Raw genomic sequence first — 13601 nt, 5'->3', positions numbered from 1 at the left:
TCGGGTGGGGTGTTGATTGCTGACCTGAGGAACAAATAAATTAGGGCACAGAGGGAACATGGCAATATTGTTGAAGCTGAAGCTTCCTTGTGATATCAAGTAGCACTCTGTAAGTTTCTGACTTTAAGTAAAAACATATTGTATGTATTAGCTGAAAAGGATACTCGGTAATCTTTAACAAGATAATACACCCAAGGGTGGAAGACAACTCCACAGCACATCAAAAACACTTACCTGTGATGAGCACTGTATCTGGAGTTTTTGGTGTGGGTGATGCCTTTACAACTGAGAGATGGGCACCCCATATGCGGGGGAAATGACTGCTCCTTTGGTCCTAAGCAAGAAGAAAGAACATCTGTGGGATTAACAGCTTACTTCAGACTTTATACCGATGCCACAGACAATAGTCCACAAACAGAAAGGTTGTACAAATGTTCTGGGTTTTGTGAGTGTTCATTTCTTCAGGTAATGAAAGACAAAAGTGCAAAACTGTTACCATTTCCATGTAGATGGAGGATCAAGAAAAAAGGTTCTTTTAATAGAGTATATTTCCCAAACATATCAGCAGTCAGTGAAGGTTTTGACATACTCTTTTTCATGTGAGTACCAAAGAATCCTACGACTAGTAAGAGTTTTAAAGAAACCAAACTTTGGCTTAAAGCCTCAATTCATTCCAAGAAAAAGAAGAGAAAAGGCTTTTCAAAAGAAAGTACAGTTTTAATTATTTGCTTCCTGAGTAATCTGTGTCTGTTCTGATTGCTTCTCTGTAGTCAAGTGCCTTACTCTCTGTTCCCCATTGTCACATGCCCCAGGGCAAGCTGCCCACCCATTTCAGTAAAGGAAAAAAGCTGCAAAGGTAACTCGCCTGTTTGTTCCTTATAGGGCTGGGAAATGCTGTTACACCAGACTCTCAGCACCTGCACTCCATCATGTGGGCTTTAGTGAGGTGGCAAGAGAGTACCATTTCAATAAAAGGTCTAGTGGAGCACTGTCAGGACATTATGCACAAAGCAGCAGGTTTTGAAGGTGAATCTCTGTGTGTAACCGGCAACCAGTAAAGAAACATCATAGCTATCAAGTTGTGATAAGTCTTTTTTTTTTAAAGATAAAGAGGTGGGTGCCAATGATATGCAATTTTGGAGCTTGTGTGATTATTTTATGGGAATATTTACATAACCTTTATTCCTAAATTCCATAAGAGAATGGGTCTCTTTAAGAATGAGGGTGATTTGATGAATATTTCTTGGGTCCAAAGAAGATGGTGACATTTTTTCTTAGTCACGCTGCTACTGAATGTGGTAGACTCCTAGTTGCCTTGCTTCTGTATGAGTGCATGGCAAAATGCATCTAGTTCATTTCCTACAAGCTCCAGGTTACATCTTTGACAAATTTGGCCTTGCTTTGATTTCCAGATATGTCTGTAACTCCCTCTTTCAATATGAAGGCAGAGGTTTCTCAATTATTCTGTTCCCGATCTGTAGTATTTCATTATGCGTAGCTTCTTTCTTTCGGTCTCACTTTCCCATCCCATTTCCTTTGCCTCTACCTCTCTCCTCAGCTCTTGTATTTGGCTCTTTTTCCTCTTGTCATTCATTCTTTTGTCTTAATTTGAATCAAGATCTTAAATGTACAATTTACCTTTAACTGATGAAGTTATTCACACAGCTTATTTGCTAAAATGCTATCCATAAGTTTTAGAAAGACTTTATTGCTCAATCTTATATGAAATATAAGCTATTAAACATTCTGTAATGAACAACAGAATTATGCTTTAACATAGATGAGAATGTAAAGCAGAACATCATATCTAGAATAATAAATGTAGAGCTATGACTGATTCAAAACAGCTACTAAAGAAATGGATGCAAACATCCATGTATGATCAATAAGGAATATAGAAGGAGAAAGTAAAAAGGAAAGGAAAGAGAAAAGAAGAAAAAAAGGGACTCAAAGTGGAGAATTAAAAGTTAGAAATTTTGAGTCGTAAATGCGAAGTGAAGCATATGTAAAAACTAAACATGGAGCATTCTAAAGAAAACAACAGTCGAGTAAGCTTAGCTGAGTAATAGTTTCTTGTAAGTTAATTATGATTGTACCTTCCACAGAATTGGAGAACTGGAGCCCCGCATATTTAATTTTAGGTGGGCTCTAACGAAAACCAGAAGATATAAAATCTAGTTTTAAACAAAATGTATTTAGAGGACGTATGTTACAGTTTTCAATATTGAGTTAGTATCCTGAGACTAGGGAAAAAACTATCACTTCATCAAGAAAAATTGGAAGTGACAAAGTTGGTTTAAAACTAAATAGGAGTATATTTTACTATTTAATTTTTTTATAACTTTCATGATATGACTATTTATCATTCAATGTATATCACATTTTATTAATGAACTTTGTTGTTTATAAATATTGTAAATGATCTCTATTTGATTGAATAAAAAAATCCAATCTAAAATAGGAGTATGTCATGCACATACACATATAACTTGATTTGATTTTCACCATAAATGAAACCTTGTATATAACCACTTTTTCATATTTTAGATACAAAAAGTTTCTAGGGCCTATGAAAATAATATAGAAGATATTGCACACCCGAATCTAACTCCTCTTTTTTACTTGAAAGGTGGGAAAATTAACCATTAACATATATAGAAGACTGTGGTGAGGAAAACAAAAGTGATATTAAACTGACAATTTGGGAACCAAAGCCAAACCAATTCAATACCTGAAAACTAAAAGGCCAATTCATATGATCATAGGCTTTTTCACATCAAGTGCAACTGTTGTTAAAGAAGACCTATAACTATTGGATTTGCTTATAATATTAAAAATAACGTTGTATTATCAGACATAAATCTACATATAGCAAAACCAGATTGTTCTTGTTTCAACAGATCTGGCAGGAGTGGATCTAGTCACAAAGCAATAGTTTTTGCAAAGATCTTATCATCGATATTAACTAGGGATATTGGTCTAGAATTCTTACAGAAAGTAGGCTCTTTATCTCCTATAGGGATCAAACAAATCAATGCATCTTGGAAGATACCCTGAGATGTCCCTGTTTTAGAAAAGTAATTAAATCATGTAATTGTGAGATAGAAATGTGAAAAAAATAACATTATATTGAAAACCCATCTGGACCAGGTGATTTGCCTTTTTAATTAAATTAAGTACTTTAGTAATCTCTTCATGAGAGATATCCATTTCCAATGACTGTTACCTACCTTGTATAGAGACAATATATTCAACAATTTGTTAATGTAGAGATTCAGGAGTGTACAAAGTATTATAAAATTGAGCAGATTCATTTAGACTATCATCATCCTTGAATATAGGGTCATTTTAATTCTCTAAAATGCATTCCACCGTAGCTCATTCTTTTTTAATTTTAAGATAGTTTGGCAAAGGTTTTGCAGCTTTATTCCGTACACTATAACATTTCACGCGGGACCTTAAAAGATAAGAAGTGTTTTCTGTGGAAACTTTATTAAATTGCGATTGGCTTTTATAATTTCATCTAAGCATGGTTTGGATTTAGAGGACTAATACTGTTGTTTTAATTTTGTTCATATTATGCATAATATTATACAATTCTCTATTCCACATTCTTCTTTTGCTTGATACATCGGTGATTTGGAAAGCCCCAGCTGCCTCCCTGTAAGAGTACTAAACTACTTATATAGAAGCATCACTAGTAGAGTTAAGATTGAAGAACTCAATAGCAAATTTCTGAAAGGCGTATGTGAAAGATTCATTCATTAAAAGAGGATTGTAAAATCTCCACCATCTGTTTGCATTTGAGCCAAAAGAAATAAAGATCAATTCTGATAGGAGCATGATCTGATATTAGAATCATGCCAATCTCAGCACTGATTAAGGTTTGTGATTTATGGTTTGAGACAAATATTTTTTGGGGGAAAACTTTAAATTGAAATATTAGCGGTGAGAATTTCCGCCCGCCACTTCTCCGCCGGTAGCAGTCCGCACGCTTGCCTGACTGGCGGAGCTGGACCGCTAAAATAGTGCTGGTGCAGGGCCAGGCTCCGCCGGCATGATTATGATGCCGGCGGTAGCCAGCCTTTCCGTGGTGGTGGACCCGCCATGGAAAGGCATGCAGAGAATGTCTCCGGGGGCCCATTGCGGGCCTCCAATGTGTTTGGAGGGGGGTGTGGGTGCACGGGGGGGGGGTACCATGTCCCTGTACCAGGTGGCAGGCACTGTGCAGTGCTTTCCACGCAGTGCAGGGATATGCAGGACATGCTTTTTTGGACATCACGGAGGTGCTGCTGGCTGCAGCAACCGCCGCAATGGTGAATGCTGTGATCCGACCGCCACTGTCGGATTTCGACTGCGGACCATAATAATTGGACGAGCAGTTATGCCGTGGTCCTAGCGGGCGGTGTTTTCCGCTACCATGGCGGTCAGAGTGATTTTCCGACCACCATCCTAATAGATCCCTTAGTTTGTATGAGGCAGAACTGAGAAGTCACCACTGCCTCTCTACGATTGGCCACAGCCTCTCTCCAGTCTGTTTCATCTAGCAGCCCCAGGTCACTAGTCCACCCATTCCACAGTCTCACCAGTGGATCTGACCAATTGCGGAGTACCATCTGATATAGAATAGACAGTTTGTGGGCTTTGATGTGTGTGAGTAACATTTTCACCTTCAGAGGTGAATATTCCAGTATTTTGGCGTCTGATGGTAGATATAGTTTTAGCGCATGCCAAAGCTAAAAGTATTGCAAAACTGGGTACGATGTATTTGATATTCCTCTTGCAGCTCTGTAAAGAACTTAATGGAATCATTTTTTAACACACCACCCAGTGTGTTTTTGACGTATTGTATCCCATTTTTGGAAGCCGCGGCGCACAGATACCTGGGGGAGTCTAGTCCCCCTCCATAGTGGGGTCTCCATTGTAAGCTGTTTTGCCCATCCAGCGGCTTTTGCAGCTTCCTGCCAGGTGGTTAGCACTACCCAAGTGATAGCGGGTAAAGGCTGTGTTAAGCCTTCGCCATATAGCACATAAGAGAGGCAATCTTGTCCAATTATCTATCCCTTTGCTACATAAGCTGGGTCTTCAAACCCCTCAAACCACCAGTCATTTAGTGCCAATATGTGTGCTCCTCTGTAATAGAACGCCAAACCTGGGTGGCAAAGCCACCGTCAAAGGTAGGTCTACAACATTCTTTGAGAGCGATTCGAGGTACTCCTCCGCTCCACAAGAGATCTCTTAAGAGTGCTTTGGCCTTAGCAAAGAAGCCTCTACCCACTGGAAAGGGGACATTTTGAAGTTGAAATAAAAGTCTCAGAAGGGAAACTATTATAAAAATGGACGAGCAGCCAAGCAGGGGCAATGAGAGCGAGGCACCAAAACTTGACATCCCTGGCCCATCCCTCCAACTGATCATGGAGGTTGGCCTCTAGTGCCAGGGATATGTTTTCAGGTATATGCACTCCCAAATATTAGAATCCGGTCAAGAGAACCTAAAATTCTGGGGCACATGCCCTTACCGTGGGGTGCAGGAAAATAGGGTAGATAGTGGACTTGTCCTTATTCATATGAAGACACAAGTAGATGGCAAATGTTTTTAATATTTGCAGAGTGTGAGGGCTTGACTCAGAGGGGCTATCCAGAAACAGATGGACATCATCCGCGTGTAGGGAGATTTTGAGGTCAACTGCTGGAAACCATTGAAAGCCACGGAACAGCGCATCGACCCTCGCCCACCCCGCCAAATGCTCTACTGCCAAGGCATAGAGCATGGGCGACAGCGGCTATCCCTGCTAGGTACCGCTCCCTCTATCTAACCATTGCGACACAGCATTAAGAACCATATACTTGCCTTGAGGTGAATGTATAATAATTTTACATAGCTGAGGAATTTGGGCCCAAAGTTTAGGCGTGGTAGTAGTGTGAATAGATAGTCCCAATCCATGAGTCAATGCCTTTTGAAAATCCACCATTAGCAGAGCTTGATGACCCAGTAGATTGACACTATGGGCCTGATTTAGATCTTGGAGAATTGGGTAGTCCGTCACAGTGGTGATGGATATCCCGTTCCTCCGAAATATAAATCCTATTATATTCTATGGGATTTATATTTCGGCTGACATGATATACATCACCGTTGTGACAGAGTAACCCATCTGCCAAGATCTAAATAAAGCCCTAAGTTTTGATACAAATATATGATCAATTCTAGATTGGGAATGATGAACTGGAGAGAAAAAAGGTGTACTCCCTTAAAGTAGTATTACGCAGTCTCTATGCATCAGTAAGTTACCTCTGAGGTATTGCACTGACAAATTGTTAATGCATTTTACTAGGGATAAAAGAAAATGTAGAATTCCTGTCAAGGAAAGGATCAGCTATCTTGTTACAGCCTCCATCAAGTAGTTAATTGCCATCAGAATACTCCATTAGTTTTTGAGAAATTTTACACCAAAATGAAATGTCAATTTGAGGAGGACCATATACATTGAAAATAGTTAAAGCAACATTCTTAATAAGTACCTTAGCAGCCACCTATTTCCCTCATCATCACTCTCTAGACATATAAGTTGAATGTCAAGTGTTTATCACATAGACTGATCAGTCCATTTCTTTTTCCTGAACCTGGAGAAAACATTGCCACACAGCACTTTTTAGACTTCAATATTTTCAACAAGCTGGGTCTCCTACAGTAATGCAATGTTTCCATTAGGACTGGCATGATCATGCAGGTGAGGCAAGATGGCGATAGGCTAAGCAGCACCTTCGTGATGCTCCGCTGAGCATCCCCTCGTGAAAGTCGAAAAGAAACTCCAAAACTTCGGGAAAAACCTGTACAAACATGCTGCAAATCCCTCAAACTAAACTTCAAGTAAACCTGCTATTTTTTTACCTGATCTGGCGGCATCAGTCGGCGGGGAAGCATCCTCCCAGCCATGAGGATGACGTACGGGCTTGTACATCCCGGATTAACACTGTCCTGCGCATCTCACTGTCTGACCTGCGAGACCGAAGAACCCTGCTACTCGCCGTGAGCAGCTGTGGGGCGCAAAGGAGAAGCCGCCGCTCGGTGTTGGTGTATAATGAATCCCGAAATGCTTCCCCTGTACTTGGAAGATCTGTTGGGGTCAAAGAGCGGCAAATCTGGCAGCAGTGTCCCGAGCATCAAAGAACACAGAGCGGAGAGTCAAGTTCACCAGCATTGAAGAACCAGCAACCCTCTCTCGGTACCAGCGCTGTTTCGCTACGGATCTCTCTCACCTTTCAGGACATTCAAGTAAGGATGGCTAATAAGGGGGGCCGTACCTCAAAAGTTAAAAGCGCTGTAAATACCATACCGGGAAACACTACCCTGACAGCCCTACGCCAAAGGAAACCTGAGTCTACAGGGGCTAAGGGTCAATGCAGGGGTGACAAAAACGTTGGGAAAAAATTCGGAGGTGAAAGTCCGGAGAGAAGTCCGGGGGGGGGGGGGCGAAACCTCAAGCAATATCTCCGCAAAAGAACACTCGTCTGCAGCACAGAGGAGAATGACTGTGGGCAACCACTGATTACTAGTAGCTTTAGTGCAAGGGCCACTACGAGGAAAGAGGAAAGTGAAAAAGAAATCGGGGGGGGGTGTTTGGATGTAACTACTGTTAGGCCCACTCCAAAGGTAGGCAAAATTACAGAGCACCCTTCGCCGGGCATATCCAACGCTCTATTGTTTAAAGCTCCACCGCGCTCTGAGCCCCCCCCCCCTTTCCCCCACCCCGGCTATTACAAGCGGATCTGCACCTCATATTCAGTTAGTAAGCACTCCTCTGGACAATGACAATGACAAGGACAATAATTTCAAAGCTCCCCCACTGGAAACTCCCAACATTAGGGAGATAGACGGTTCTGTGGATGCAGCATCACCTCTGGACCTTGACACCACCCAGTATGGTTTTAGGCCAAGATCCCCGGACAATCAGGATCAATTCTACTCTCTCACTGACGAATCCGAATTATCTGATGTGAGCATCTCTCTGTCGAGTGGAGAAGAAGAAGGCAGCTGGAGCAATAGCTCTAAGCCAGAAGTGCAGAGCCACAAACATCGCTCTAAAAAAGCTCAAAAGAGGAAAATGAGAGATCATCACAAAAGGATAAATGAGCTCTCAGATAAAGAGGATACAGAGTTGAAATGGGATTATAATGACACATCATTAACAATATGTTCTAATGCCTCAGGCATCTCAGGAGACAATCAAACTACTATTGACACAGGTGCTGCCCGGGGGGGGCGGAGGGGGCGAAAGGATGAACGCGCATTAATTGACATTTTGCAATCCATTAAAAACTTTCAAGATGAAGTTAAAACAGACAACCGCAGATCTCGTCTGGCAGCTAAAAAATTACAAGGCACAGTGAGAAAAGTGGGAAAAACCTGTGCCGAAAATGCTGACCGTATGACAGCGGTAGAAGATAGGACTGAACAACTGGAGAAGGATGTTACCTCACTCAAAATCAAAACAGAGGAGCATGAAGGGGCGATAAAAGACTACCTGTGGAAACTGGAGGAGCCGGAAAACCGGCAAAGGCGGAACAACCTCCGCTTCCTGGGGGTTCCGGAGGGTGTCGAGAAGGACGAACCTAGGAAGTTTATGGTCTCTTTTCTTAGGGGAGCATTCCCCGAGTTACAATCATGGGACTGGGACAAGGAAATCCAGAGAGCACATAGATTTCCTTTAACTCCTGCCAAACGCAACTCCTCAACGCAGTCACACCCCCATGCTATGCTGCTGTTTTTCGGCAACTTTTTGCTGCGGCAAAAGCTGTATGATCTTGCTAGACCCACAAACAAGAGAGTATACGATGGAATTACTTTTTTTACTCGGCCTGATTTCGCACACGCCACAGTCGAGCGAAGGTGGAGGCTAAGACAACTTTTTGATCCCTTTCAAAAACTTGGGGCTACAGTGTATCTGCAGAATCCCGCAAGACTGAAAATTGTTCACCAAGGGAACACTCGTAGCTTCATCTCTGAAATACAAGCCAAAAAGTATTTGGAAGAAGTATCGGGACATAAGTAAAAAGTGGAGAATGCAAAAAAAATAGAAAAAATGGGGTTTAGGATATCTTAGCCAAATGAAATGCATATGAACGTGTGTTCTAAAAGAGAGCTACAGCAGGCAGGGTATGTATGAGCAGGACTGCAGATTTTTTTTTTGTGGGGTTTTAGGTACAGTTTTGCAGTTTTTGCGTTACTTGTTTATGTTTATGTTTGTTCAGTATGTTTCTTTTGGAGTTCCTATGATAAGTATTATCTAGGGGGGTGGCTCAGCGGACTCACTGGGGTAATGTAAGACGGACGTCACACCCCTGGCCCAGGCTGGCCAGGTAACCTCCAGTATAGGTGGGGGGTTGGGGGTGGGGGAGGGAGGAGGTGGGTGGGGGAGCGATGCAGGTCAGGCAAGTTTTCAATATAAGTATACACAAGAGCAAGCAAAATTGGGCTATCTAGTATATAGGAACCTTTAGAATATGGCACGAGGTGGGGCTGGTGTTAAACCCAGAGCAAGCAAATGGGGAAAAAGGAATATAAAAAATGGGGGCACTAAGGGTACTATCCTTAAATATCTGTGGCCTAAATGATGCGAGGAAACGGCAAAATGTAGCTATGGGTTTGCAATCTATGGGTGCTAATGTGGTCTGTCTACATGAAACCCACATTGAGGGCTCTCAAATATATCTTTTAAGATCACTTGGCTATAAACTGGTATGTGCAACAACTGAAGGGGCTTGGGTCCGGGGTGTTGCCATCTTAGCTAAGGGTACAGGATATACCTTTTCCCGCAGCAAGAGTGACAAATTCGGTCGCTGGGCAGTCACTGAATGTCAGGACAGACGGGACAGAAGATAACGATTTGTGCTATATATGGGAGCAATACGGATGACCCGACTGTCTTTAATTATATCTCTAATGAACTTTCGCATTTGCCTTTACCGTAATTGATATGCGGGGATTTCAATATTAATCTACCTAACGACTGGTCTATTAAGGAGGAGTGGGTGTACAAGGGCCGTAGGCCCAAAGTTTTTAAGGCTATAAAACATTTGGGTCATACTCACGGGCTTATTGATGGGTGGCAGAGCTCCAATACTAATGACCCTGGCTATACATTTTTCTCTAATCCTTATCATACGCATGTCAGAATAGATTATTTTTTAATCTCTAATTCATTAAAATCTAAGTCCCAAATCTTGAAATTACCCAGAATTCTCTCAGATCATAACCCCCTAATCTGTATACTAACCTTAGCAAAAGGGTACCCAACTCCAAACTCTTGGACTTTTGAGAAGTCACTGCTTTCGGACCACCTGTATTGTGTACATATGCGAGAATGGATTCCTATTTTTTTTTTAATAATCTGGGGAGTGTTTCTATCGAAGTTGTGTGGGATGCCCTAAATGCAGGGATTCGCGGTGAAACACTGCAATTGCATTAAAAACAAATACAATCGCCAAAGAGACAATGAGGGAGTTGCAAGGAGTACTCAGGTTGGCAGAGGAAGGGTTAATAAGTGCAACTATGGGGAACTTAGGGACCGAAGAGATTGATAGACAACAGAACCTAGTTGCTATTGCAAAGGCTGCTATTACGGATATTTTTACTAATAAAGCCATAAAAAAGCTACAGCTAATAAAGAGTTGGTTTATGAGGTTAATGAGCAAGTTGGCCACCGTATAGGACAGCAGGCTTCAGCTAACCTGATTCGGGAAACAGTGGATCCAGTGAAAGGCCTAATTACTGACCCAGAATTGATTAGAGAGGTTTTTTGGCAATTTTATAGTACCCTTTACACGGAGGAGGGGGGAGTAAATGTTACAGAGATCCAAAATTATCTAGATAGAGCTGATCTTGTTAGGTTTAGCCAAACAGATCAAAATATATTAGAAGAAAATCCCAATATAGAAGAAATCGTGACTATAATTAAAAACTTAACTCGAGGAAAAGCAACAGGTTTAGATAGCTTACCATCCGATTTTTTAAAAGTATTTTTGGACCAATTGAAAGGTATCTTACTGGATTTATTTATTCATATTTTCAAAGGTGGTTATCCCCCAAAGTCATGGTCCAGCGCAAAGATAGTAATCTTTCCTAAAAAAAAATAAACCACCAGAACAGCTAGGATCGTATCGGCCGATCACGCTCATCAATGCAGACTCCAAAATCTTTTCAAAGCTTCTAGCAAATCGAATTTCCCCTATCGTCTACAAAGTCATAGCCAACTACCAGCATGGCTTTGTGCCTGGAAGATCTACGGTTAATCACATTCAAAGAGTGATTACCCTATTTGACCATTCGGAAGTTGCAGGAGACCCTATGGCGTTGGTTCTTCTCGACGCTGAGAAGGCCTTCGATAGGGTCTCCTGGCAATTTTTGTGGTCTACCATGTCCAGGGTGGGTATTCCTACGGGGTTTATTCAAGCAGTACAAAAACTATATGTCAACCCCCAGGCTATGGTAATGGTGAATGGTAGTCTTACAAAGGAATTGATTATAACTACCCGGCAGGGTGTCCATGCTCCCCCCTACTTTTTGCGCTGTATCTTGATCCTTATATTCGTAGACTGGAAAGGAATAGTGAGATAGAGCCAATTATATCACACGGTTACACCACCAAAACCTTGGCTTTCGCTGACGACATAGCATTTGTGACCACAAACCCGAAAACTGCTATGTCTGCTATTACCAGTGAGGCGATAAAATTTGGAGGGATTTCCGGATACGCACTCAATCAGGGGAAGATTCAGATCGTTGTGAATATGGAAATAGAGATGAACGACCCTTTGGTCGTTGGTGAGGTGACGTACCTGGGTATCTCCATTACATCTAAACTCGATTGTTTGGTGGAATTAAATGTGATACCAATGTTGGATGTCATGCAAAAGGATTTGCGGCGGTTAGACAACTTACATCTCTCTCTAAAAGGTAGGGCTAATGCCTTGAAAATGTTTTTTTTTCCTAAAATCCTTTATCTATTTAGAGCTATTTGTTTAGAATTTCCCGATCAACGCTTTAAAACAATGGAACTTACTTTTTCTAGCTTTATTTGGGCCTACGCACAACCCCGGCATGCCTATAAATGTCTGACCCTTACAAAGGAAAGAGGTGGGCTTGCTCTTCCAAACCTTAAAGCTTATTATTGGGCTTCTGTCCTGCTCTATAGTCAGGAATTGCTGCAAAATATAAGGGATGAGGGGGGCTCTGGGGATGTCCAGCCTTCTATATTTCAACTAATCATAGGAAATCAAGGCCTCGGCTATCTATAGCGACATCTCCCCGACAGCTACCATAAGAAAGTCAAATTCAAGAAGTTACTCAGTGGTTTTAAAACTTAGAAAGCATTGAGGAAAATTCTGGGCATAGGGCAAGTCTCATACTACACTCCTTTATAGGATAACCCCGACCTACCAGAGCTATTTAGAGACAATTGTATGAAGAAATGGGATATGGCTGGAATCACACATTTGGGGAGCCTCTTCTCTACTGAGGGGATGTTATCGTTTGAAGAAATAAGAGAAAAATTTCAGGTGGACAGGAGGGATTTTTTAAAATATCTCCAAATCCGAGATTATATTATACGAAGAGCGGCGGAAGGGGCTATACCAGAGAAAATTAAACTAGTAGAAACTCTAATCCATAGTAACAAAAACACCATTGGGGGGATATACTCCCTGGTGAATATGTTATTTCCAGATGATATGGATAAAAACGCCCAGAAGTGGCACAGGAAAATAGGGATAGCTCTGGATGAATTCCATAAATCCTACTCAATGTCACAAACATGTCTCATGTCCACTAAACTGCAGGCGCAATTTTATAAAACATGCTTCTTTTTATACTACACTCCAGACAAAATTGCCAAATGGGGGTCTGGAAAAGGGACATGCTGCCCCAGATGTCAACTATCTAAGGCTGATTGTGTACATATTTTTTCCACATGTGATGGATTAATCCTGCTTAAACATGAGATCGAGAAATTCCTCTCGGCTGTTTTAAAAAGATCTGTTATGTTGTCTGATGAAATAATCTTATTAGGGGCCGTAGATTCCAGTCCTCCCGGATCAGGGGCGGAATTAATTTTTATTGCCATGGCTGCGTTAAGGATGTGGGCGTGGCTTGGAAGCCGATGGCGGAGGGAGCGTGAGCCTGCAGCTCCGCTCCGACCCCGCTAGTTATCCTGTACTGGGGGGCGCTTGCACCTCCCCAAATCGATCCCTGGTGGGGTAGTGGAGCGTAGGAAGCCGCCCCTGCAGATTGCTGACGATGGGTGCCTCCTGGGTGCCTGGGGACCCTGCGGCGACACCCGGGCCGTAGCGCTGCCGCGGCACAAGATGGCGGCGCCGGAGGCGTCTTTGTAGAAGAGGAGCGCCGGAGATCGTTGGCTGGCCCTGTCTGGGGCACCGGAGGCGAGTCCTGGGCCTGCTGACGCTGGGAATCGGAGCGGGGGAGACTCCCTGCTGGCCCGGAATACATGGGAGAAAGTGCGGTGGTGTCCGGCGGCTGCTCCTGGCCAGGAGACGCTTGGAGGCGGTAACGCCCGGCGTCCTGCGCACGCCTGAACCGAGCCTGA

At 42.5% G+C, this 13601-nt stretch overlaps 1 protein-coding gene across 2 annotated transcripts in view; it reads right to left on the bottom strand.

Moving 5' to 3' along the window:
* L3MBTL1 (L3MBTL histone methyl-lysine binding protein 1) overlaps positions 1-13601 on the bottom strand; it is a 370013-nt gene that overhangs the window by 109290 nt on the left and 247122 nt on the right. For both annotated transcript variants that reach the window (XM_078650498.1, XM_078650499.1), the window contains exon 16: positions 235-334. In XM_078650498.1, coding sequence (XP_078506624.1) covers positions 235-334 — 100 coding nt within the window. The remainder of the gene's footprint in view (positions 1-234; positions 335-13601) is intronic.

This window comes from Lissotriton helveticus, chromosome 7 (genome assembly GCF_964261635.1).
Source record: "Lissotriton helveticus chromosome 7, aLisHel1.1, whole genome shotgun sequence".
Taxonomy (NCBI): Eukaryota; Metazoa; Chordata; class Amphibia; order Caudata; family Salamandridae; genus Lissotriton; species Lissotriton helveticus.
This window is presented reverse-complemented; position numbering and strand designations above follow the sequence as displayed.